At 35.1% G+C, this 23,462-nt stretch overlaps 2 protein-coding genes across 2 annotated transcripts; one reads left to right on the top strand and one right to left on the bottom strand.

The window, feature by feature from the left end:
- Positions 1-394: 394 nt before the first annotated feature.
- LOC131425158 (peptidoglycan-recognition protein LE) lies at positions 395-9,003 on the top strand. Its single transcript, XM_058586784.1, has 7 exons — positions 395-883; positions 957-1,103; positions 1,166-1,278; positions 2,804-3,035; positions 4,234-4,344; positions 8,463-8,742; positions 8,797-9,003. The coding sequence occupies exons 1-7, from the start codon at positions 832-834 to the stop codon at positions 8,939-8,941; spliced, it is 1,080 nt and encodes a 359-aa protein (XP_058442767.1). The 5' UTR covers positions 395-831; the 3' UTR covers positions 8,942-9,003.
- On the bottom strand, positions 8,970-13,100 carry LOC131425157 (WASH complex subunit 4). The gene is made up of 9 exons (XM_058586783.1): positions 12,951-13,100; positions 12,366-12,871; positions 12,076-12,300; positions 11,773-12,021; positions 11,206-11,715; positions 10,166-11,143; positions 9,811-10,054; positions 9,353-9,748; positions 8,970-9,293 (listed from the first exon to the last, which is right to left on the bottom strand). Exons 1-9 carry the CDS (start codon positions 12,973-12,975, stop codon positions 9,028-9,030), a joined length of 3,399 nt encoding a protein of 1,132 aa, XP_058442766.1. The 5' UTR covers positions 12,976-13,100; the 3' UTR covers positions 8,970-9,027.
- Positions 13,101-23,462: the final 10,362 nt, after the last annotated feature.

Below are 23,462 nucleotides of genomic sequence, written 5' to 3'. Positions count from 1 at the left end.
AACGGAAAAATCGTGCAGTGGCCAGGGGTCCAGTTTAACGAATCATCTCTCCGTTTGACTATAACTATTACAGGGAATGACTATAACACTCTAGGTTTTGTAACAATGAGTAGTATTGTTTTAATACAAATTTTTTTTTTCGGGTTCCTCCTAGGTTCATACTAACTTTAATATATTATTATAATTGATGTTAATTTATTTCACCCCGGTGAAAGGCGAAGGGCGGCTTTTTACATACACTGATAGATCTAAATGCTATATAAATAATTTATCCATACTTGCGAATTTTCTTGTCCTAAACATATTGCTATTAACTGGCCTCTCGTACAGCCTATGATGGCAACCCTATCAAATACTCTCAGTTGATATATTTTCAAACATCGAAACACGAATTTCGTGATTGGCGAAAAATATAGAATACAGAACTGATTATAAGTTTAATCTGTTCTTGGCATTACCACGTTCAATCCAAAAAGTGAAAGAAGATTAAAACAGAAACGATTTTAGGCATTCTGAAAGAGTATGTTCGATTCCAATAAAACCAAAAAAATAAATAAAATCACGGTGATCGAAAAAGCATATCATACGCTTCGCGAGTTACTTGTTAATTTCAAGCTTGCAACATGTAAATACGAATGAATCATTATGTTTAATGCGATCAGTGCAACCAGAAAACTTTTCCATACTCATTCGCACTATACTGCGATTAACTGACTTTAGTGAACGCTGATATTGACTGATAAGATAAACAAATTGCAATTGGGTCTGGCACCAAATCAGTTGACATTAAGCATCTGACTACGTTTTACCATCACGGAATACGCTTTAAAAATGAACTCGAAAAATAAATTAGTTTTTGATGCTGCAGAAAGTTCAACTGAAGGTAAGTAATGCAAAGATCGTGTATAGTACACTTATTTATTTATTTATTATATTAATACTAATTCAAATACAAGAAAAATGTAGTAAATGGTTAGAAAACAGTGATTATTCAGCGATAAGCGATGATATATTGTCAAGTGATGGACACAGTACAGAATTCAGCTCGTCTACAACTGACAGCGAGAGTTCAAATACAGATGACATGCACAGTATTGCTTCAGGTGAATTAATGCTACATAGTTAAATATGATGTTCAGTGTACTGACATAAATAAATACTTCAGGTAATGAGATAAAAATGATACCAACGAAGGCCAACATAACCGACATCAATCATGCGGATATTTTACAAGCTGTATTCATGGGAAACAGTAATCAAACATTTGGAAATATACAGGTATGACATCTGGACTTATAATATGAAGATTTGCAATAGCTCTAGAACTTTTTAAACGAAAACAGGGGATCGAACCTCATATAAAATTAAACTGATTTTGTTTTGATTAGACAAATGACATAAATAATGCAACACGTTCGCTCGGAGATGAACTTCGCATGCCATGCGTCGACACCAAATTTATTTTCATTTTTAGTTCTGTTCTAATTCTAAAGTTGGGTTGTGTGGAATATCTAAGAAGTGATAACCCACAATAAGCATTCGATAATTTCAATTTGTTGTCTATGATTAGTAAGATAGTAATCGAGAATCTACTTATTTTAGATAATCGAATTGAAATATTGTAACTATCCTGAAAACCTTCTTGTAGAAAAACTGCAAATGATATATCCTTTTACGAACCTTATATATGTATGTATGTATGCTTACACATTCACTCGTCTGCATATATGTGTAAATATTTATACATATTAATGATCGCTTTTACTTCACCAATATTTATATGTATTAAGAAATACAAATATTTGCACACATGCGTACGTATATTAATACATATATACATATATAAGTTACGTAAATGGAGGTTTGGGTATATATATATATATATATATATATATATATATATATATATATATATATATATATATATATATATATATATATATATATATATATATATATATATATATATATATATATATATATATATATATATATATATATATATATATATATATATATATATATATATATATATATATATATATACATATATATAATCATATATATATATATATATATATATATATATATATATACATATATATCCCTCGAAAAATATTCGACCTGATTTTTCAAATTTTTCCATAGGGTGACCATTTCCTTGTTGGATCAAAAATAGTTTTTAGGAAGAATATGCGAATATGGTAAAGTTGAAGTTTTGTGTTTGGAAAAGTCAATGGTTTTCATGATTTGCGACCAATGGACATTATGTCATTTTATATCTTTTCTTAAAGCTGAAACATTCTTACATATAACATTTCCAAAAACTAGCCATGTGTTATTTTTTGTTTTTGATTTATAATATTTTAAAAATTTCAAGTTTTCATAGTTTCCGTGTTTTTTTTCGATTTGCTATAAAAAAATGGTTTCCATGGTAGACCATGTATATTTGGTAGAACTATTTATGTAATTTGCCTGTGAACGAAATTCGCAACAAAGTCTATAGCTTGTCAAAACAGAAGGACATGATCCGCATCGGAATAGATTTTCCAGGCTTTGCTTTGCTAGACGTGTGAATGATAAGTTGGCGGGTTATTACAATTTTTATTGAACTAAGATACACTTTTTCGATATTTGTATTCAGCCATTTTATATAACTAATTATCTAAAACAATCTGAAATATCAGATTGTTAAATTATTAACTGATCAACGAGACTTGGATTAACGATAGATTAGTTGATTAACGTCACGTAGTACTCATTTTTCAACAGATTTCATGTACCTTATTATCCATTTTTATAGGTAGAGAATTCCAACAAAGTACACATTGGAAATGTTACATACGTTACTGGTCCGATTCATATTGTACAAGCCAGAGGTAGCGACTTGGGGTCAGCCCAGACGTTTGAAACTAGTCCATTGTCAGCTCAAACTCAACCGTATTCAAACGAATCAAAAAGGTCTGAGAAACTTCCGCAAGAAAAAGTAGATCAAGAAGAAAGGAATAATGATAAATTATTTGTCACAAACATATGTAAGTACGCGTTAAATATGTAAAGCATCTTTTTTTCCTCTTTTTTCAACTAGATAAATGTAAATTCGTGATCAGTGCAGTAAAACTTCATTCAATTGAGTTGAAACCGAATGTGAAACACACTGACCATCTCTCTACTGCAGTAAACTTAACTCTCTGACACACAACATTCGCTGACGTACCGAACAGGCAGCATTCAGTCCTTCAATCGATTCTCTTCAAATCAAAGCTCAGTTTGACCACCGTCAGTTGATCTCTTGAAGTAAGAAAATATCTCTGTAGGTTCATATAAACATTCTAATTGGTTCAAAATAACAGATGAAAGACAAACCAGATAGCTGGAATATCGAATACAGAATACATATAATTAATAGTTGCCTCCTTCAGTTTTCATTTTTAATACTTTACTCCATAATTCTATTCATTCGAACTTGCTCACTACCTACAGCGAAGGCAATGAAACAGCTAGACTACTTGGCACTTGAAACTGAGAAAGCAAAACATCAAATGACTAGGTACGATTTTTCAACTGACGATGAATTCTGGGAGCTTCTTTTGATAATAGCAAATGAATTTGTATTGATATTGATTAAATTTGTATTGATATACTGACGAATTTCATTTTCAACTGATATTATTCGATTGAAAATGAAATTTTACCGCACTGTTCGTGATACTTGTAGACTAACATTATACAACTTCTAATAGGCGTTAATACGTTGTTTTTGTTTGATTCTGAACCTAATTCAATTTTTAGCTTAACTACTGTAGTTAGACGTCGCCCTTCAACCCGTCTTTGTTCGACAGGTTGGCTTCATGAGTAAGACGAAATTAGGAGCATTCGCTTCGAGTTTTCGCATCGCTATAACAGCAGTATTGAACAATATGATGATTCTACTAATGAGATGACTATTAGTAGAATACTAATATCATTTTTATTTTTACATTTGAATTATTTTAAACATTTTTTCATAGAAAAATATAATCTTGAAGCTGACCCAGGGTAGTTTCATCAAAGAAACACCTCTCACGAAGCTGTAATGGGATCGCACTTAGCAACGGGGGTTTGAGCAAACCTTATATAAAAATCAGGTTCGAAACTGTGATAGGTTTGGTATCAAACGAAAACAACAATAGAAAAATAATGATTTTTATTGTTATTAGTCCCTTTAAATTATATTTATCTTTGTTATTCTAGCAAGGCATATTGATAGCCGTGTATTGCGCATTGTGGATCGACGAACCTGGCTTGCTCAACCAGCCTTGGAATATGAAAAGTTGGACACTCCTGTGCCTTTTGTTGTGATTTGTAAGTACGCTTTTACTAACAAAGATATAATTCGATTTAAAAAAAAAACAATACTTAATTCACCTTGTGGTGTGTGTTAAGTTCTCAAGTCAACTTTAGGGAAATCTAGCAAAGTGGAAGGCTCCAAGAGAACTAAAACTTAATAACTTACTATTGAGTAAAGGCACTGAGATAAAATAACAAGCATCTAGATTGAAAGTCAGTAACGAACTAAACTCTAAATAAAGTTCACACGTTAATTTTATGTGAAAAAACACACAGATTCCAAAATTGGCTTTGTCATCGGAGTTTACGTGATCTTCTCAACAACCATCGGATCATGATTGAATATGAAATGAACCATATGTCAGAATTATTACTGTTTTCACATATTTTTCATATGTCACGTACTTATTTGAATTCATTTTATCAATTTATTTAATTTTTCATTTTGTGCTCGCAATATGGCGAGTGCCCCCTTCGACCCCTCCCCCTTTACTTTACTTACATACTACGCATTATTTCTACGACAAAGCTCAGATTTAATTTGTATTAATTGTAGTGGCGCATTATTCGATTGATTGAACTATATTTTGCATAATTTGTTAACTTGTGGGTCTTTCTAAAAATATTTTCCTGGTTCGCAATTGACGGCTAGATATATACAAATTTGATTGCGATAATAATTAAGCTGATTGGATGCGTTGAGAAAAAACGTCGCTGATAAAAAAAAGCATTGCAAGGTTGCGGCAATTTATTTAGTAGTAAGGGAAAAATCCACTGGAGTTGAGATTCTGCCATTTGAGGAATGTCTGCAAAATATTACTTTTCGTTATTTCTGACCCGAAGAGGTGAATGACCGTAAGGTTAAAGTGTCGATCGAATGCTATGAAAAATAAACTACAGACAGGTCTGGATAAACGAACTGAATATTTCACAAACAAGAAAGTTGTGATCAATAAAGCGAAAACTCATGTCATCTTGTTTCTACATTCAAGATCTCCAAAACTTGTTCCATCAGATGAATGCCGAATAGAATTCGGTGATAAGATCATCCAATGGTCCGACGAAGTTATCTATCTAGGTCTTTCTTTTGACAGACATCTGATATTCTGTGCCTGAAGAATCAAATGGCTGTCAAATAAACAAATAAACAACCCCACAATTAAATACGCAGTCCCTGTTTGGCCGGGATGTGCTAGAACACACAAACTCAAATAATTCAATTTACGTATTAGATTAACGATAGTTATAAGTAGGTAAATATTTTATTAATAAATACAACGTTCATGTAATACACAATAATAAAATTAATATATTTATGCAATATATGCAATTTTTCGTCTGTCTCTCGGCTATTTAATAATTATCTTACATATACTTATAAAGAAAAATAATATTATTTACTCCAGACGTACACATCATGGCAAGATCGCCAATTTGATATCGACGTCTTCTTTGGGTAGTTAAACGGTATTAAATGCATTTTTTGTAACCGTCTAAAATCAATCGTCTTAGCAGGCAAATGAAAAAATTTAATCTGCTATTGAGATAGCCAAAGATCTGAGCTGAGGAATGTGGAAATGAGTTCTGGTCGCCAGAGATGGCATTTCACTAGAGTGATACACCAGGGCGTAAGTTTCAATCGTACATTGCGGATACATTTGGTGTGCTCCACACAAAGAGGAAAGCACACTTCTTCTCAATGTCCATTAGACATACTTTGAGTGCGTGCTAGTGTTGAAAGAAGCTGATGCGAGAGAATTACATTCTCTTCACACGAATCGCTCTCACGTTCTCTCGCCTAAATACACCCAAGTGATCATTGGCGCGTGATGGTGAGCAAACACTTCTGTGAACTTCAATTAATAGAGAGTAGATCTGGCCTTGCTATGAAACCTCTGTGAAAGTACCTGCATCCATCTCAGAGAATTTATTAGTTCTGCTCTAGCACTTTGGTGCGATTCAGTGGAGGAGGTAAAAGGAAATAAACAAACGCACTCTTGATGCGTGCACACTTTATACAACAGTGGTGTATATATGTGAAAGAGAAGAGCTCTCGTTGAAGCTGTCAGTGCGACGGGAGCAATTTTGCGTGCCCTTCGTCACACAGAGGAGATGGACATTGGTCGCTGTCACCCACTCACGGAATATTTCGAAAAAAGTTGGCTCCACCCCAGTTGTACTACTATTTTCCATGCCACCAGGTGTAGTATTCTTACTTCGGAAAATAATCTTCTTCGAAGGTGGATGAGAATGTATTTCCAGAAATCGAATGAAGCCGTATGCGTACCAAGTAGTATTACAATATAAACGCAAAACACTTGCCAGAATGATAAGTTGGCTCTCCGATCTATGTCTAAAAGCATTCGTAATTGTCAAAACAGTGGGTACCAGGTCTCAACCGTTTTATTGAGGTCTTATTTGGTGGAAATTAGCATAGCCGACTATCGTCATTTATTGATTATTTCCAGTCGCTATAAAACCTGTTAAATATCAACCTCCATCACCGTAAAAATTAGTTGAAAGCATTCTTATGGACATATTCACATACAAGGTCACCTTCGAAAAACTCTTGCACGAATGAACGTTCCGGTAAAAAAAGTATTAAACTAATTTTGACGGACGCTTACCTTGCGGTGACGGTGACGAAAGAAGACGGATCGTGTGAATCGTATTTTATTTCTATAGTTTCAATACTTGTTGGGAAAAGAAGGGATGTTACAGTATTACTATGTCCTAGCACGGCTGACCGCCATCATTATTCATTGAACTACCTATAAACCGTAGATCGTTCGTCTGTAAAAAACAGGCCTTATGCACGCGCGCTCTTTATTTTGCGCTGAGACAAATAAATTCTCATTCTCATAAGACAACCACGCGCATGCGACGTACTTTTGCCGCTCTCAAGAGAACTCTTTGGCACATTTACGTACCGCGCCAGAAACTGATGCACGCTTCGTTGTAAAGTCTCATCGCATTCTGCCAAGAGCGAGGCTCAAGCGCTTTCGTCGCATGAGATAGCGCGGCGCGCTCGCTTCATGCGATCTACGAGCAGGCCTTCCGAATGCTCATGTGTGCACAAATGCGACAGCGAGAGCGCACCGAAAATGTGTGTGTCGCATATGTATCCTGTGAGCGTGAGCGCCGACTAAAATAGCAAACCAAAAGCGTGTACGAGACGCGTAGCGAGCACATAGAAACGGGATGTACTGCTTGAAATGTCAGAGCATCGCATTTTCTTCTGCGCGCGACTCGTGCGCTTTGGTCTCACGAGACAGCGCACGAGATTTTTTATGAACGCAGCTTGTGTGCTTTGTGAGCCACAGTAAAAGCTGCTGTTATAATTATTTTTTCGTGCCTAGAGCGGTTCGTGCGACTTGTGTCCTATCCTAAAGGAAGAGATGAAGAGGATGAAAATAACGTACAAACCGCTCGTAGATCGCATGAAACGAGCGCGCCGCGCTATCTCATGCGACGAGAGCGCTTGAGCCTCGCTCTTGACAGAATGCGATGAGACTATATAGCGAAGCGTGCATCAGTTTCTGGTGCGGTACGTAAATGTGCCAAAGAGTTCTCTTGAGAGCGGCAAAAGTACGTCGCATGCGCGTGGTTGTCTTATGAGAATGAGAATTAATTTGTCTCAGCGCAAAATAAAGAGCGCGCGTGCATAAGGCCTGTCTACGAGTGGTTTGTACGTTTTTTTCATCCTCTTCATCGCTTCCTTTGGGATAGGACACAAGTCGCACGAACCGCTCTAGGCAGGAACAAATAATAATAACAGAAGCTTTTACTGTGGCTCACATAGCACACAAGCTGCGCTCATAAAAATCTCGTGCGCTGTCTCTTGAGACCAAAGCGCACGAGTCGCGCGCAGAAGAAAATGCGATGCTCTGAAATTTCAAGCAGCACATCCCGTTTCTATGTGCCCGCTACGCGTCTCTTACTTGCTTTTGGTTTGCTCTTTGAGTCGGTGCTCACGCTCACAGGATAAATACGCGACACACACATTTTCGGTGCGCTCTCGCTGTCGCATTTTTGCACGCATGAGCATTCGGAAGGCCTGGTAAAAAAGCTAGTTATATAGTTAAATCTGGTTATTAAATCATTATATTTCGTCCTTTTATAAATACTTGCAGCGCACACTGCTACGGAGACTGCTGAAACACAGGCGGATATGGTGTACATGGTTCGCAACATTCAGTGCTTTCACATAGAATCCAGACGGTGGAATGATATTGCTTACAATTTTTTAGTTGGAAACGATGGTAACGTTTACGAAGGGCGCGGTTGGCAACGAATAGGCGCACATACTTACGGCTATAATTCGCTGGGAATTGGCATTAGTTTTGTTGGTTGCTTCATGAACGAATTACCTGCAACAATTGCTCTAGATGCGTGCAAGCGACTTATGGAAAGGTAATGATATTTTTCTCATAGACAAAAAAACCTCACTTTCTTTTAAATTTACAGAGGAGTTCGTGATGGTCATATTCGGAAAGACTATCAGCTGTTAGCTCACTGCCAATGCAGCCCAACTGAAAGTCCAGGACGTATGTTATTCGAGGAAATAAAAACTTGGCCACACTGGGTGGCACAACCATGGCATTCTCTATAGATTATCAAAGAAATTGTTCATAAAACTATTTCAAAACTTCTCAAAAACATTTCTTGTTTTTGAATTAGGTATCATACAACGCCTTATTAACTAATTGCATCGTTATAAAAAATTTTTGCACTACTTAAACTACAAAAAAGCAAATCGAACTCTTGTTGCACCATTTTAAGACGACGTCTAGTTAGTGCATATGTTTGCATTAACTTATCACCATCATTCACTTTCACCGTGTACTGCTGCTGAGCATCTAATTTCTCAAGTTCATGATTGTATTTGTTTTTAACTGATCGGAACCAATGCAATGAATTAAATTTGCTAGTTTGATCGAGCAATTTCAAAATATATGCAATACCTGTAAAAACAAATTTATATTATTAAGTCACGATGTTTTGTTTTGTTCTGTTTACTCACCCATAGCGAATCCATCATCTGTGAATAATGCACCAACTTTGTCTTTTTTTGCAATCTTTTCTTTCGCCTTCAAAATGTATTCCACAAAATTTATCGTTAGCGGTGGAATTATCATATAAAAGTTATGCAAATGAATATTTTCCGCATGACGTAGACTGAGGAATGCATTCACAAGCAAACGAAAATAGTTTGTATCAATTCGATAATTTTTACACAAGCTATTTATGTCGTTCTCCAGAATCTCGGCGGCACAAGCAGTTTCCTCGTTTAAAGATTCCTCTTTAGCAAATTTTACGAAATTGAGATTACCATCAATGACTGGTAGATAAACTGTAGCCTCAGTACATTCATGTAATGCGCCTGAACGAATCATTCGGACATATCCCATTGCGTTTCCTATTTGTATTCAAACCACATTTGCAGATATGTTAGATCGAGTGTAACAAAAAATAACCTACCAATGTGACAAACCAGCTTACGAAAAAGATCCATATAAGTTTCTCCAGCTTCAGAGAGACCGAGGTTCTTAATTTTTCGATTAAATGCATGCGCTCTATCAAAATCGTATGTTTGATTAAGTGCTTCTGCATTTTCTAGAAAATATTTCGCGTCGCTAGTTAGCCTTGCTTTGATCTGTTCATCATACAGGAAATGGGAAAAGGTGAAGAATTTTTGTCGCAAAAACTGGAAAGTATAGTTAACCTAGAATTTTATTAAAGGCAACGTTAATTCTTTATGTTATATAAAAACTATGTATTAACATGCAATCGCGAACTAAATTTCAATTTAATATTACTCATTCGATGTACTCACCGTAGTATTTATGATTCCTGTGCCATGCCTTCGTAAGGAATTCGCGATGTGAGCAATGTTAACCGTATTTAAAAAATGATTTCCACTTGTTTGCTCGATGAATATTTGAAAGTTCAAATTGTACACATAGTGGCTGACAAAGTGCTCTATATTGTGCATAATCTCTAATACATCTAACCCTTGCTCTAAGGTTTGTTTCGGGAGCTGATCTTCGATGGTTCCAACATGGTAACTATCAGCTTGACAACGCATTTCTTTATATATTTTCCAATCGTGCTGAGCAATCGAAGCTAATGTGTAATACGTGCTACTAAGGTAATGCTTCACGTGCTCTTCCGCGCATAGATACTGGCCGCCGATGAGAAAAGGGTCCATTCGAATCATAGAATGAATATTGTTCAAAGTCATTTTGGTATCTGTAAACGGATTATAGGCTTCGATCTGCGTAGTTTTACCGTAGTAATCAAGACGAATGAAGGTTTCAATGTGATTGCTGATCTGTTCTAGGAGTCTTTTGTTAAAAGTTTTGCGTTGAGTTTTTCCTATTTGAGCGACTGTATTTTGATCACTTTCGTTTGATAACACTTCCGCTATGCTATCACAACAAATCGATGCAGACTGAACTAGAAATTTTAGATTATTTTGTGATGGACTTTGTTTATAATAGTCCTCAACGTAAAGTGTAAAAAACAGTTGATGCCAGTAAAGGAACTGGTTATCGCATAAACGCAAAAGTTTTATTTGTAAACTGGACAGTGTATCTAACTGTTCGAGCAGGATGCGTAGCTTATCATAACTTTCTGGCGCAAACGATTGCCGAGGATCGCTGATTGCAATGGCTAATCTAGCGATGGTCAATCGCGTTCGATTTGCTGGACCACTCATGCATCGTTCAATTACATGGAAAGCCGATAATTTATCGATGAATACTTCGTTCTTTTTTAGCTTTGCTTGTTTAGTCTCATTAATAAGTTTTTTCTGAAGAGAAATTAACTCAATGTTATTAGAATAAGAAGTAGGGTTACATAATTTCCATTTACCTTAGAATTCACTACTATAACAAATATTTTATGCTGAAGGTGTTGGATTATAAATTGAGTAGCTTCAGCGATAGTTTTTTGATTGCATCCGAAAAAGTTGTAAATGCACTGCAAATACTCTAGAAGCTTGCCAACGGATTGAAATATTTGTTCGCTGATCGATTCATGTAAAAATAAATGTAGCGACGTGATTGATTGTACAAGAAAGCTGATTTCTTGTGCATACTGCAAGCCTTCGAAAATCAGTTCACATTTTTGTCGTAGTATTTCGAGTGTCGTATCATCTTTGGTGTTTTTAAATGCAGCACTAATACGTACCAACCAGCTAGTTATTTGAATGCAATATACAAGAATGTCTTTCGTCAAACTCTTCTTCCGGTAAATAAAATGAGCACTACGAGCCTTTTGATAATCGTTACGATCACAATCACGGATCGTTTTATGACCATACTTACGAAAGAAATTGTCAGGTATCCATATCACTTTTCCAATTAAAGGAATGTCACAGAACTGTAAAAATATCAATTATGTCTCTGGCAAATAATAAACTCTATACTGCAATAATACTTTTTCATTGATCTCGATTAAATTCTTCAAAACTTTACTATCAATACTGACAAAAATATAATGATATAGATTAACTATCGCATTGAGTTTGACCACACTGCTAGACTCCTCATTGTTCGAAACATTAACATTGTAAGTAGCAATTTCGGAAATACGCTGCCTAAGATATTTAAGCATTTTGTCTGACATAACTGTTGCAGATTCCAGGACTAGTTTTTGTTTAGCATTGAACAAGGTCTCTAGAATGCGCTGCAAATAAATTAATATAAATATTGTATAATAGAAAAATTATTGAATTGTAACCTTAAAAGCAACTCCATCAAACCATACAGCTATTTCATCAATTGCTTTATTCAAATCATAAATTTGGTCTATCTTTATGGTTTTATTCAGCTTCTTCGGATTTAACTTGATAGATTTTATTTGTTTCACGTAAAATTTCCAGTAAGTTTTGAACACCGATTGCTCTAAGATGGTATCAAACAGAAGTGGCATATAGATCAATTCTGATAAATAGTCGAACATCAACTGTAAGTATAAAAATGTAAATGTACTTAAATATCCTGTGTATTGATCTGTAAATATCAACATACATGCAAGTCCCAGTTGCAATGGTTAAAGTGACCAAACTGATTCAACGGATCAAAAAGAGCTCCAATTTGTAACACGATTACTACGGATACATCCAATATTCGCTCGAAATAACACTTGATGCGGGTAAACATTTCGATTTTACTGCTTATAGCTAACAATGACGACTGTTCTACAGTCACAGCACTATCTTCTCTTAGTTGTTCTGTACAATCGTTTAATGATTCATCGAAACATAAAAACTGTAAGGTAATTTCCTCAAATTCGTCTTTTAATAAGTATACTTCGTGACACAATGCACTAAACGAATACAAGAGTTTGTTCAGAACTTTATTATCGCTGTCCACTAGTGTTATGGAGCTTAAATTTTCTTTCAAAGCACCTAATTGGATGGCTACAGTCGGAATTTTCGATTCTTCGCAGGTCTCGTTAATCAGGCGTTGTAACTGTACATCGAAATCCTCTAAGAAAATCCCAAATTCTTTTATTTGGTTTGCTCCGTAGTAATCTACACACGAAAAGCCAACGAAAATTTCCAAAATTTAACATATATATATATATATAAATTGTAATTTTCTAATGCTTACTTAAATTCTGTTGACTGCGTTGCATTGTTCTACTCTTTGTTGATATTTATCCCTTGATAACTGTGATTTTTAATAAAATACTATGCAAATTACATAGAAAACAAATGATGGAACCCTATATTTTCGTTTATCAATAACCTTTTTACCCCGACTGTAAAACAATGGTAAGGTATATGACAGAGATGCCAGATATTTTCATAGAAAATCTGTATTGACATTTTCAAAGAAGACGAGAAGATGAAAACGATCGACTAACTTAGATACAAGAGACTTTGTTTGTCAAATTGGATTTGACCGTCACTTTATCAATTTTGATGACCGTCTGGTGGCCATGGCTGCCCAGGTAGCCAAAACGCTACGCGGGTCACAGTAGCGGCCCCTACACGCGAATTATTAATGTCTTTTTTTAATGATTACTAAAATAATATTACAAATTTGTATGAGGCTTTCTGACAACAATAAATGCAAATGAGATTTCAATCATTATTTCAGAATTCATCATTACTACCCTTACACGTTCATTAAAAATGGCATTACTCGTGAAAACCCTGCTTAAGGAGAATTCATCATTACTGCCCGCTCATTAAAAATGGCAATGCCACTTTCAATGATCTTGTAAGGGTCGCTAAAACAAGAAGATATCTGGACATGCCCAATAAAAAATTCTCAAATCATGCACTCCCGACGAAATTGACGAATTGCCTCGAGTTCGTCCAGTGGAACTGCCAACTAAATAGAGATGGGCAATTCGCTCCTGAGCTGTTCCAGTGAATCGAATCATTGAAGTGAGCTGACAGCTCACAGCTCTTTTCAAAAGAACCGCAGCTCATCAGCTCACTCATTTGCTACCCAGTTCACTGCATTATGACGAAGAGAACACGCTACGAGCTGATCGGATCTTCGGCTCTTTAAGAGATTCAATTTAGTCGACATCAATTAAAGATAAACTAATTCGCATTGCATTCATTGCATCATTGCAAATCAATGATTCAATTTCGATCATGGATTTGAAAGAAAACCAGTGCATAAGAAAAACGGCGCACAAAATGATCCTTAAGTTCAAACTAAAAGAGCTGATGAGCTGATACATCGAATCGATTCACTTTAGTGAGCTGATCGGTTCGGAGCTGTTCACCAAAATGAGCTGTTTTGCACGCCTCTACAACTAAATCGACCTACACGCTGCCAAAAATTACCTAATTTTAAGTACTTTTCACTCAATAGAGGGGGTGCCCTATGAAATTTGTCGACCCGTATCGGTCCGATCATCGGCCCGATTATCGGACCGATTGAGCACGATATGGGGCCGATCGTAGCGCATCCATCGGCCCGTCATCGGACAATTCTGCACCATTTGCATCAACCGCGTGGACCTAAAAAAGCTTTATGTTTACATTATGTATCGCTAGAGAAACAGAGCGAAGGAATATCAAACACGACATTTTCGAACCGACGTCTCCCCGAGTGTTAAACATTCTTTTGATTCGATCATAGAGGCTTTAACCTTAAGGTCATTCGCCTCTTAGGGCCAGAAAAACTCTGGCCCTATGTTCGGTGTTGTAAATCCAACCCCGATATATCCCATCCCCTGAACATCAGACAACCGCTTTCTGCTTTGGTATTTCTTCACTCTTTTGTTCTAGCGATACACTCTGTAAGCTTGAAACGCAATCAAAAGCTTTCTTGCACGATGCGTCCGATGTTCGGTTTTACTGGGTGTGTGCAAAAAGCCAATTTTGGGTAAAATGGGTTTAATTATTTTTGAGTAATATCATCAATAGTACTGATTAGGTAAAAACTACGCAAGCGATATATAAATCAACTTAGGTAATTTGATTTCAGTTTTCGTTCGATGGTTTGAAAAATAAAACGCAAAAAATGAAGTCAACTATGATTACTTTATTTATTTAATATTTATCTTTTTACATATTTCAACATTGTAATTAAGTTTAGATGGTTTGTTACCGTTACATTTACAAAATTCAGAATGAGTAATAAATTTAAATCTGTTCACACACTTATGGGAATTCATATTCATTGTACTTTGCAATTAGAGCTGCAACAGTATTAAATCTACAGACTATATCATTGAACTGCCAAGGCTGCTCTATTGAGCTGCTGGAACTGCACCGTTGAGCGATCGAACGCATCTCAGTATTTTCCATCGCCTGAAATGATATTGCGGTGTAATTATTGTTTTCAAAAGAAATTATACAAAGCTACTCACACTACGATTGATGACAATTATTCTCCCAAAACCTGCAATTTTACAAAATATTTTCACTCACTTCAAATCCGACCGATAGTTTCTGCGATGCAACACACAAATTTTTTTTTACTCAACAGCACCTTATTGAAGTAAACTACACTGTTGAGTGAAAACTACTCAATCGATACAGTACTTTTCACCCAACAATAAAAAACATGCTCGATTACTTCATGTTAGGTGAATTTAAGTCAACCGTTGGTTTTTTTTGGCAGCGTGTACGTTGTTGTTGAATCAATCAACTGATTCCGTTTATTCAAATCGAGGAGCCGATTTTATATACCGAAAGATTACGAATTTGTAAATTCGTCTGTTTTAAACCCGATTTAGTTTAAGGAATAATCGGAGGAGTTTTTTTATTTTGTGGGTACACAGCAAATAAAATTGTAATTACCAGTCTCGTAATACACTGCGACGTTCAAACAAAATCGACGTAATTTAATTGACGATGTGAAATCACAGATTTTTGGTTATATATTTAAAGCCATAGCGTAATATTATGCATAAAAGATGTACTCAAATAAAAACGCCGAAAGAGCAAAATTTTACACATTGTTCCGTGTAATATCACAGCGAAAAGAATGCACATAAACCGTGTTGAAAATTTACCAGAATATTACATAGATGTTTTGTGATATATTATCGATACAGTGTACATATACACAAAAGTGTATAATATTCACACAAAAGTGACGCAGAGCTCTTATGTGTGCATTGTTTTTCATTTCATGGCGTCAGTTATATGAATTTGTTTATCTGCGTGCTCTTGTAAAAATATAAATTGGTAATTAACAGTACAAACATTGTGATTTGTTGATTCGATGCAATACAGCAATTTACAATAGAAAATGTCATTAAACGGGTTGATAAATTTTCAATAATTTTTGTAACTTTTGTTGGTAGTTTCAAACTAAATCTTTTTCCCGTGATACTAGTGGAATATGCAGTACGACATTATGCCTGGTCTGTACCGGTACTAATTGATGTGTGCAATGGATTAAAAACATTTTCGCAAACCCGTATGAACGATTTTCAATGTGCAAAAAAGGATGTCGCCTATAATGTGTACATAAAATCTAGGAAACGAATATTTTGGTAACATGATGACTGATGCAGGGCAGCAAAAGTATCAATTTAGACGAAACAGCTAAAATCATAATTTGAATTGAATTACTCCAAATCACATTAACTTTACGATTGATTTTTTTGTAATAGCTATTCTATGTATGTATATATGTGTGTTATGTTATTAATTTGTCGTCAACACTTAAAAATGATTCTTATCAATATCACATTTAAATTTCAGATAATTGAAATGGACATAGTTTGCTCAATATGCTGTTCATACTTTAAGCAGGTGGAGATTTATAAAAATCATATTAAAACAAATCGCTGTACTTAAACATCACTTTGAACGTGCAACTGGGAAAAATCACACACGCTTTATTGACAATTATTTTTCTAAGCGGAAAAGACTCATTCAAGTTTCGAGAACGTACATCTATAAAAAAAACTGCACATTAACAGACTTGTAAATTTTTGTTGGCGTTTCAAAAATATTGAAGGAAGATTTTTCTACAGTCTTGGTCAGTTTTGGTGTAAGTAATAGAATATTAAAAATAATGATACTATTTAAATTAACTATTAACTATACACAGAATGATGCTACCATCTTGGATACAACTACAACGTCTCCTATTCTCGCATTGGTTGATATGAAATATAGTACGTCAAAAGTCGAATATTCTAACTTTCGAAATTCTGTTACAGGTCGCGATATGTACTACAAATATCCTGCTGTAGTTTCAAAAACTCTAGAGTTTTTTAGGTTATTTTCACTGAAACTTAAGCCTGATAAAGGCACCAGATCAGTTGCAACAATAGTAGGTAAACAACAACAACCAGTTCGAACACTTTTAACCAAACTAGCTAAAATTCAATAGATTTTTTCTTTTACTTGTATTCAAACCAAAACTTGCCATTTATAATGGGACGTGGGACGTTTTTGTTAACATTATTAAAAAAGTCTTCATCGGTCGACTTTTCTTCAACGCAACGTCAAAAATGTTTAATCGACGACACGACCTGCCACTCGTCTATCAAAACTGTATCGCAAATTTAACTACCCCTCAGTAACTGGTAATGTCAAAACGAAATTGCTTGAAAATATATTGAAACTGGCAACTATGGTCGAAAACTGTTGATTTTAAATAACAGTTGTCCATGGCTACGTATGTTGTTTAATTACAACATATAAATAATCTCAAAACGAAAACAAAATGTGATTTCTGCGAACCGGAGGACAGACTGACTATTGGTTATTACCTAACTCGGACGTACTGCTCAAGGTGATCATTGTTGCTTGAAATAGCTTGACCTAGTGCCCAGTTGTTAGATGAGATGTTCATGACACAAGAAGATCGGACGGCAGGAAATATTGAAATCGTTCGGATTACCTCCGAGGCCCAGAATTGTCAGGAAAAACTAACCAAAACTGCGTATGCACAGGTATTAGCTTTGAATCATCATTTTGTGACGGAGCCTAACTTTTTTTACCTCCATTGTAGATCATATATTTCGGTGTGAATGAAACCACTGGTCTCATCTTGTTCTTCTTTATTGTTTGTTAATTTGAAATCTAAGTTTATTCATTTTAATGTAATATTTTAACATATAAATATATTTATATTGCTATATTTAGTCAGATTATAGTGAAACTAAAATAAAATGAACACTTCTCAATGAATTTTTCATTAGGTCTTAAAAGCAAGTGTTTGTTCCTTTATTTACTTTCACTTTCAATTATTGTGGGAAAATTAAAACGATTTTTTTCTAACTTTTTGACTGAAATCGGGGTTAATGATAATAATTTTCCGGTACGAAATTCCGGGTATCATTAAGTGTAAACGGGGAAACGGCTTGATAATCGACACAGAAGACAAAAAACAACATGTTAAGGCCAGTTTGACAGCTTCAGAATCATGAATCACGCCGAACCGATTCGTCGATTTCTTTTACCCCTGGCAGTGTACTGGTCGTTGTGATCATACTGTGGTGTATAGCAATAATACATATTCTGCCGTGAATAATCGGTAAGGGTGAAAATTAAAATTGATATTCGGGCCGATCAGAAGCGTTGGACATGTGATGATCTTGAACTAGACAGTGAGCACTCTTATTCTATCTTATGTTAATTTTTCCACTGGATTTCCGATCTTCAATGTGACTTCGTGAATAATTTCTGCCATATCGCAATATATCTGTGTGTCGTGTGCAGGAATTCGAGAATCATTCCAACAATCGTCCTGGGTAGATAATTCAACACAGCTTTTCATTTAACTTTTAACGATATTACCACGAATTGTTAGCGAAAACGTTTCTTATCTAATGAAAGAATAGTTTGTTTTTGTTTGTGCTGCTAAATAGATTCCTTGGTAACGAGTTTGTAGCAACCAGAAAAGTGTTGCTGGAAATAACATTTTTAATAATTGACAAGGGGGCACTATATTTACGGTAGTTGGTGGTAAATCACTCACGAACACATTTTATTCCGATTTTTCTTCGGAGTGTCTGGTCGTGTCGTCGGTTTAATTCTATTAATTTATATCAGAAGACGAAATCGTTTCAGTAAGTAACTCGAATGTCAAAGCTTTTCTTTAATAAAAGATTTAAATAATGAGTAATCTAATAAAGTATATGTATGTATATAAATAAATATATATATATATATATATATATATATATATATATATATATATATATATATATATATATATATATATATATATATATATATATATTTTGTATAGAGAATGAAAAAAATTAAAATTATGCTTACAACCAGAAGGAGAACGACTTATTATAGAGCATTGAATTAATAAATTAAAAATAAATACTCGAATATTGTATTTTCATTTCGTATCAACATGCTATGCATTCTTCCGGAAGAATAGTTCTGAATTACGTATTTTTCATTACGTTGTTCCGCATTCCGTTGTTATTTGTTACGTTGCTCAGCTTTGTGTTTTTTTAGTACGCAAGTCTCTAATACGTCGATCTTGGATTAAAACGTATACAAGAGTACATCGTTATCGTGTAACGTGAAATGAATGTAATTGTACGCAACATTTCAAACCTAGTTTATGTGCATACTTTCCGATGTGAAATTACAAGATTTTTTTTGCTGTGTAATACAGCAGTTCAGATGTTTTTCAAAAAAGAGCGAATCTAACATCCATCAGCCATCAAACGAAGAAAAACGTCTAGGAATGTTTCTACCAAAGATAACTCAAGATGAAATAGTCAATGATTTTGCGTGTATCATTCATATAGGACCCCTCGATGAACTCGATTCACCGTCAGTCGCAGTTAAATCACAGACTAACAGACATGACAGTATGAGTAAATTCTTATAAAAATAATTTTTCGTGATGCACTAGTTCCACCTATATTGTACTGAGCGAACTATTTACTATCTGTACACCCCTTGTGTTATGTTAAAGTTTTTTTACTAGTTGGTTTCCCCTCGTTGGTCAACACCGATCAGCTGCTTGCAGGGATGCCTGATTTCATCAAAAATATTTGAAAATGAATCGTCGCAATAAATTATTGGATTACGTTGATAATATATTTAACTTTTTCGCGATGTTGGAAGGTAACCATTTATTTGACTCAACGTTGTTCATCTAGACTACTTTTATTGTGTTGGTAGTTTTCACCCGAAATTAAGTGGCGGCAGACCAGAAGCAAGTAAATATTGTAACAAAACGGATTCGATTTTGTATTGCGTTGGAGGATGATAAGTAGGCACAATTATGTATATAGTTAAGGCAATATGTATTAAATCTGTATCCTGCATGAAATTCGCATGGACGTATACAAATCAATACATTACAGGTAATGCTGTATGAATGGCAACTCTGTTGCTAAATGAAAAAAAATAAGCTAGTACTGTCCCAAATAAAGGAATATTCGAAATGACCGTTAAAATGATTGAAGAATCTTATTTGAGTGTCCTGTCTGTTAGTCTGTGGTTCAATGATTAGTTGAACCGAAACAATAAACGTCCAGTCGCTCTATGATGATGTTTGTTTTCATATTAGTAACAAATCGTATTCAAATATGCATGATATCGAACAATCTCGCAGCAGTTTCCGCGATTGTTTGTATTCGAATGTAAAAGTAATTTATTGTATTCAACTAGCCTAATATTTAATTAGTGTAAGATAGTTTAATTTACTTTAAAAGCAAGCAGATAAAAAAATCTTCTACGCAAAACTTGTAAACTTTTGTTTATTTTCTTCCGGTATTGTAGCGTAACCACCCAGTGAAATTTGTAGACCCGCATAAGTCCGATCATCGGTCCGATTATCGGACCGATTGAGCACGATATAGGGCCGATCGTAGCGCTTCAATCGGCCCGTCATCGGACAATTCTGCACCATTTGCATCAACCGCGTCGACATAAAAAAAGCTTTATGTTTACATTATGCATCGCTAGAGAAACAGAGCGAAGGAATATCAAACAAGGCATTTTCGAGCCGACATCTTCCCGATAGGGTGTGAAAGAGTGTTAAACATTCTTTTGTTTTGATCATAGAGGCTTTAATCATAGAGGTCATTCGCCTCTTAGGGCCAGAAAAACTCTGACCCTATGTTCGAGGTTGGAAATCCAACCCCGATATATCTCATCACCTGAGTAATCAGACATCCACTCTCTGCTTTGGTATATCTTCACTCTTTTGTTCTACCGATACACTATGCAAGCTCGAAACGCAATCAAAAGCTTTCTTGCACGATGCGTCCGATGTTCGGATTTACTGGGCATGGTTTATCGACGCTTTTTAACTAGGGGCTAATACAAGTATACTATTACAGAGTTCTCGGGTTCATGATTACTGAACAAGTTTTTTTCTTTGATTTATATGGGACTTCGTAATCTTGAGTGTATCTTTGTTTCTACTTTGGTTTCAATTTCAATTCGGAAATTATCATATATTTTCAGATCAATTTATGTTAAATCAACGAACTGTTAGTTTATCTTTGAAATGTAAGAAATTTTTCTTTCCTTTATATCTTATATTTATATTTTATCTATTTATTTGCTGACTTCTATGCTCCCTGTGTGAATCATAAAGTTACTCAGGCAAAATGAGTAGTAAAAATCATAAGGTAAATCGTATGATGCATCAAAAATCACCATTTCAAAAGATTATAATGTTTATGACTCTGCAATATGTATCTCATTTATCAGTATCATAGTTTTTATACGAACAACTTATGAGTTCCAAGAAATTTCATTTGAATTTCATAAGAATTTTTATTGGAATTCTAATTTTCGTGACTTCATAAGGCGGTCTTATGATTCGCATGCGATATTCCTGTGGCTAATAGTATGTTCACATTAGCGCTGATATCAAGTGATATACGGATATACTTGATATCATGTGCGATACTGGCATTCGGAGACCATTAAATGCAAGACTTCAATTATTGATTGAATTGTAGGAGAGAAAAGCAATATTATTGATCTTACTCCTAATGGGAACATTCAATATGACATCAAGTTTGTATATATCGACTGTTTTGGAGTTTTATCAGAAAAATTGCGGCTTTCTCAGTCAAATGGATATAGGCAAACGATTTGTTTATAAAATTGCCCGACGTTTCGGCCGTTTTTGATGGCCTTTTTCAAGGGAAACTAAAAATATGCTTTTATTATACAACATTGAATGGACTTTTATGGTATATGGATTATTCTAATGTACTTTGTGAACTCACTTTGGTCTAATCGTTATTGTCAGTCTCGTTGATTTCCAACGGTGGGATGTCTGTTGTCTATTTACGGTAACATATATAAAATAAACTAAGTTCGTTGAAGAACTTTTCATCGGATAGCACTATTTCCACAGAGTTTGGTGTATGCAATGAATCTGACAAATATTAGTTTATTGGTTTGTGGGTACAATTACGTGGTGGGCATGATTGATGTCTCCAATTCGGCTGTTTTTGTGTTTTTCTTTCTTCCACACTTCGATGCCTCGATGGTGTGAAGAATGCCGGCGTACGTTGTATTGAGACCATCTACGTCAGTGCGATGGTTAACGTTGTTGTTCGTATTGGTGATGTGACACATTTCTAAAATCGGTAGAGCGGTGGAGCGATACGTTCTGTCTATGATTTTAACACTCTTGAGATCAAATGTATGATTATGAGTGACCATATGTTTAATGAGCGCAGTTTTTTCCCTAGAGCGATCATCCGTTCGTCGGTGTTGACTGCACCATCACTTTTTAGTTTATCGTACTGATTGATATTTGATTTGTGACCGTATAATCTTGTTTTTAGATGATTACGAGTCATGCCTATGTAATTCATCTTGCAGTTTTCGCATGGAAGACTATATATAACATTAAACTGTGATAGCAGATCAATTGGTTGTTTTATATTTGGTAAAATTCTGGCTATCGTGTTGATCGGTTTAGTTGAAATTGTAATGTTATCATAATCAGTTTTGAGGGTGTTAATTATGGCTGGTGAGAGTGATGTTATGTATGGAAGTGATCTGTATATCGGTGGGTCGGTGCGTATGGTAATTTGGTCTGTGCTATTGGTTGTAATTGAATTTTGCTCGGTACTATTTGGTGAGTTCCTCGCCGTTGGGGCGTTTTCTGCTAGGCTGTAACGTTGGTGCTTATTCCTATGGATAATTCTGTTTATAAGTTTCGATGGGTAGTTGTTCCTTCTAAGATGTTGGAAAATTATGTTTTGCGTATCCACGTTGTTATCCGTAGTGAGGCACATAACCCGCTTTATGAAGTTATGAGCGACATTCATTTTAACCGTTAGTGGGTGAAACGAGTGATAATTTAAAAGTCTGCCAGATGCTATTGGTTTTGCGTACCATCGGGTGCATAATGTTTGATCGGAATTTCTTGTAATCATTACATCCAAGAATGGGAGTTGATTGTTATTTTCGTCTTCTTTGGTGAATTGTAAGTAAGAGTTGTATGCGTTAAAAGTATCCATGGTGTACTGTATTTGATCTTTGGGTAGAGCCAAGAATAGATCATCAACGTATTTACGAACGATAGGAATGTTGAATGGCAACTGTTTGGTCACTGTGTGTAGTAGATTGTCCATAACTATATTTGCCAGGATGGGTGACAGCGGACTTCCCATAGCTGTACCGAAAGTTTGCATGTAGTATTTGTCTTGGAACCGAAAATAACTACTTTTTACGCAAA

The sequence above is a fragment of the Malaya genurostris genome, chromosome 1 (genome assembly GCF_030247185.1).
Source record: "Malaya genurostris strain Urasoe2022 chromosome 1, Malgen_1.1, whole genome shotgun sequence".
NCBI classification, from domain to species: Eukaryota; Metazoa; Arthropoda; class Insecta; order Diptera; family Culicidae; genus Malaya; species Malaya genurostris.
The sequence above is the reverse complement of the archived record's forward strand: the minus strand, read 5'-3'. Positions and strand labels throughout refer to the sequence as shown.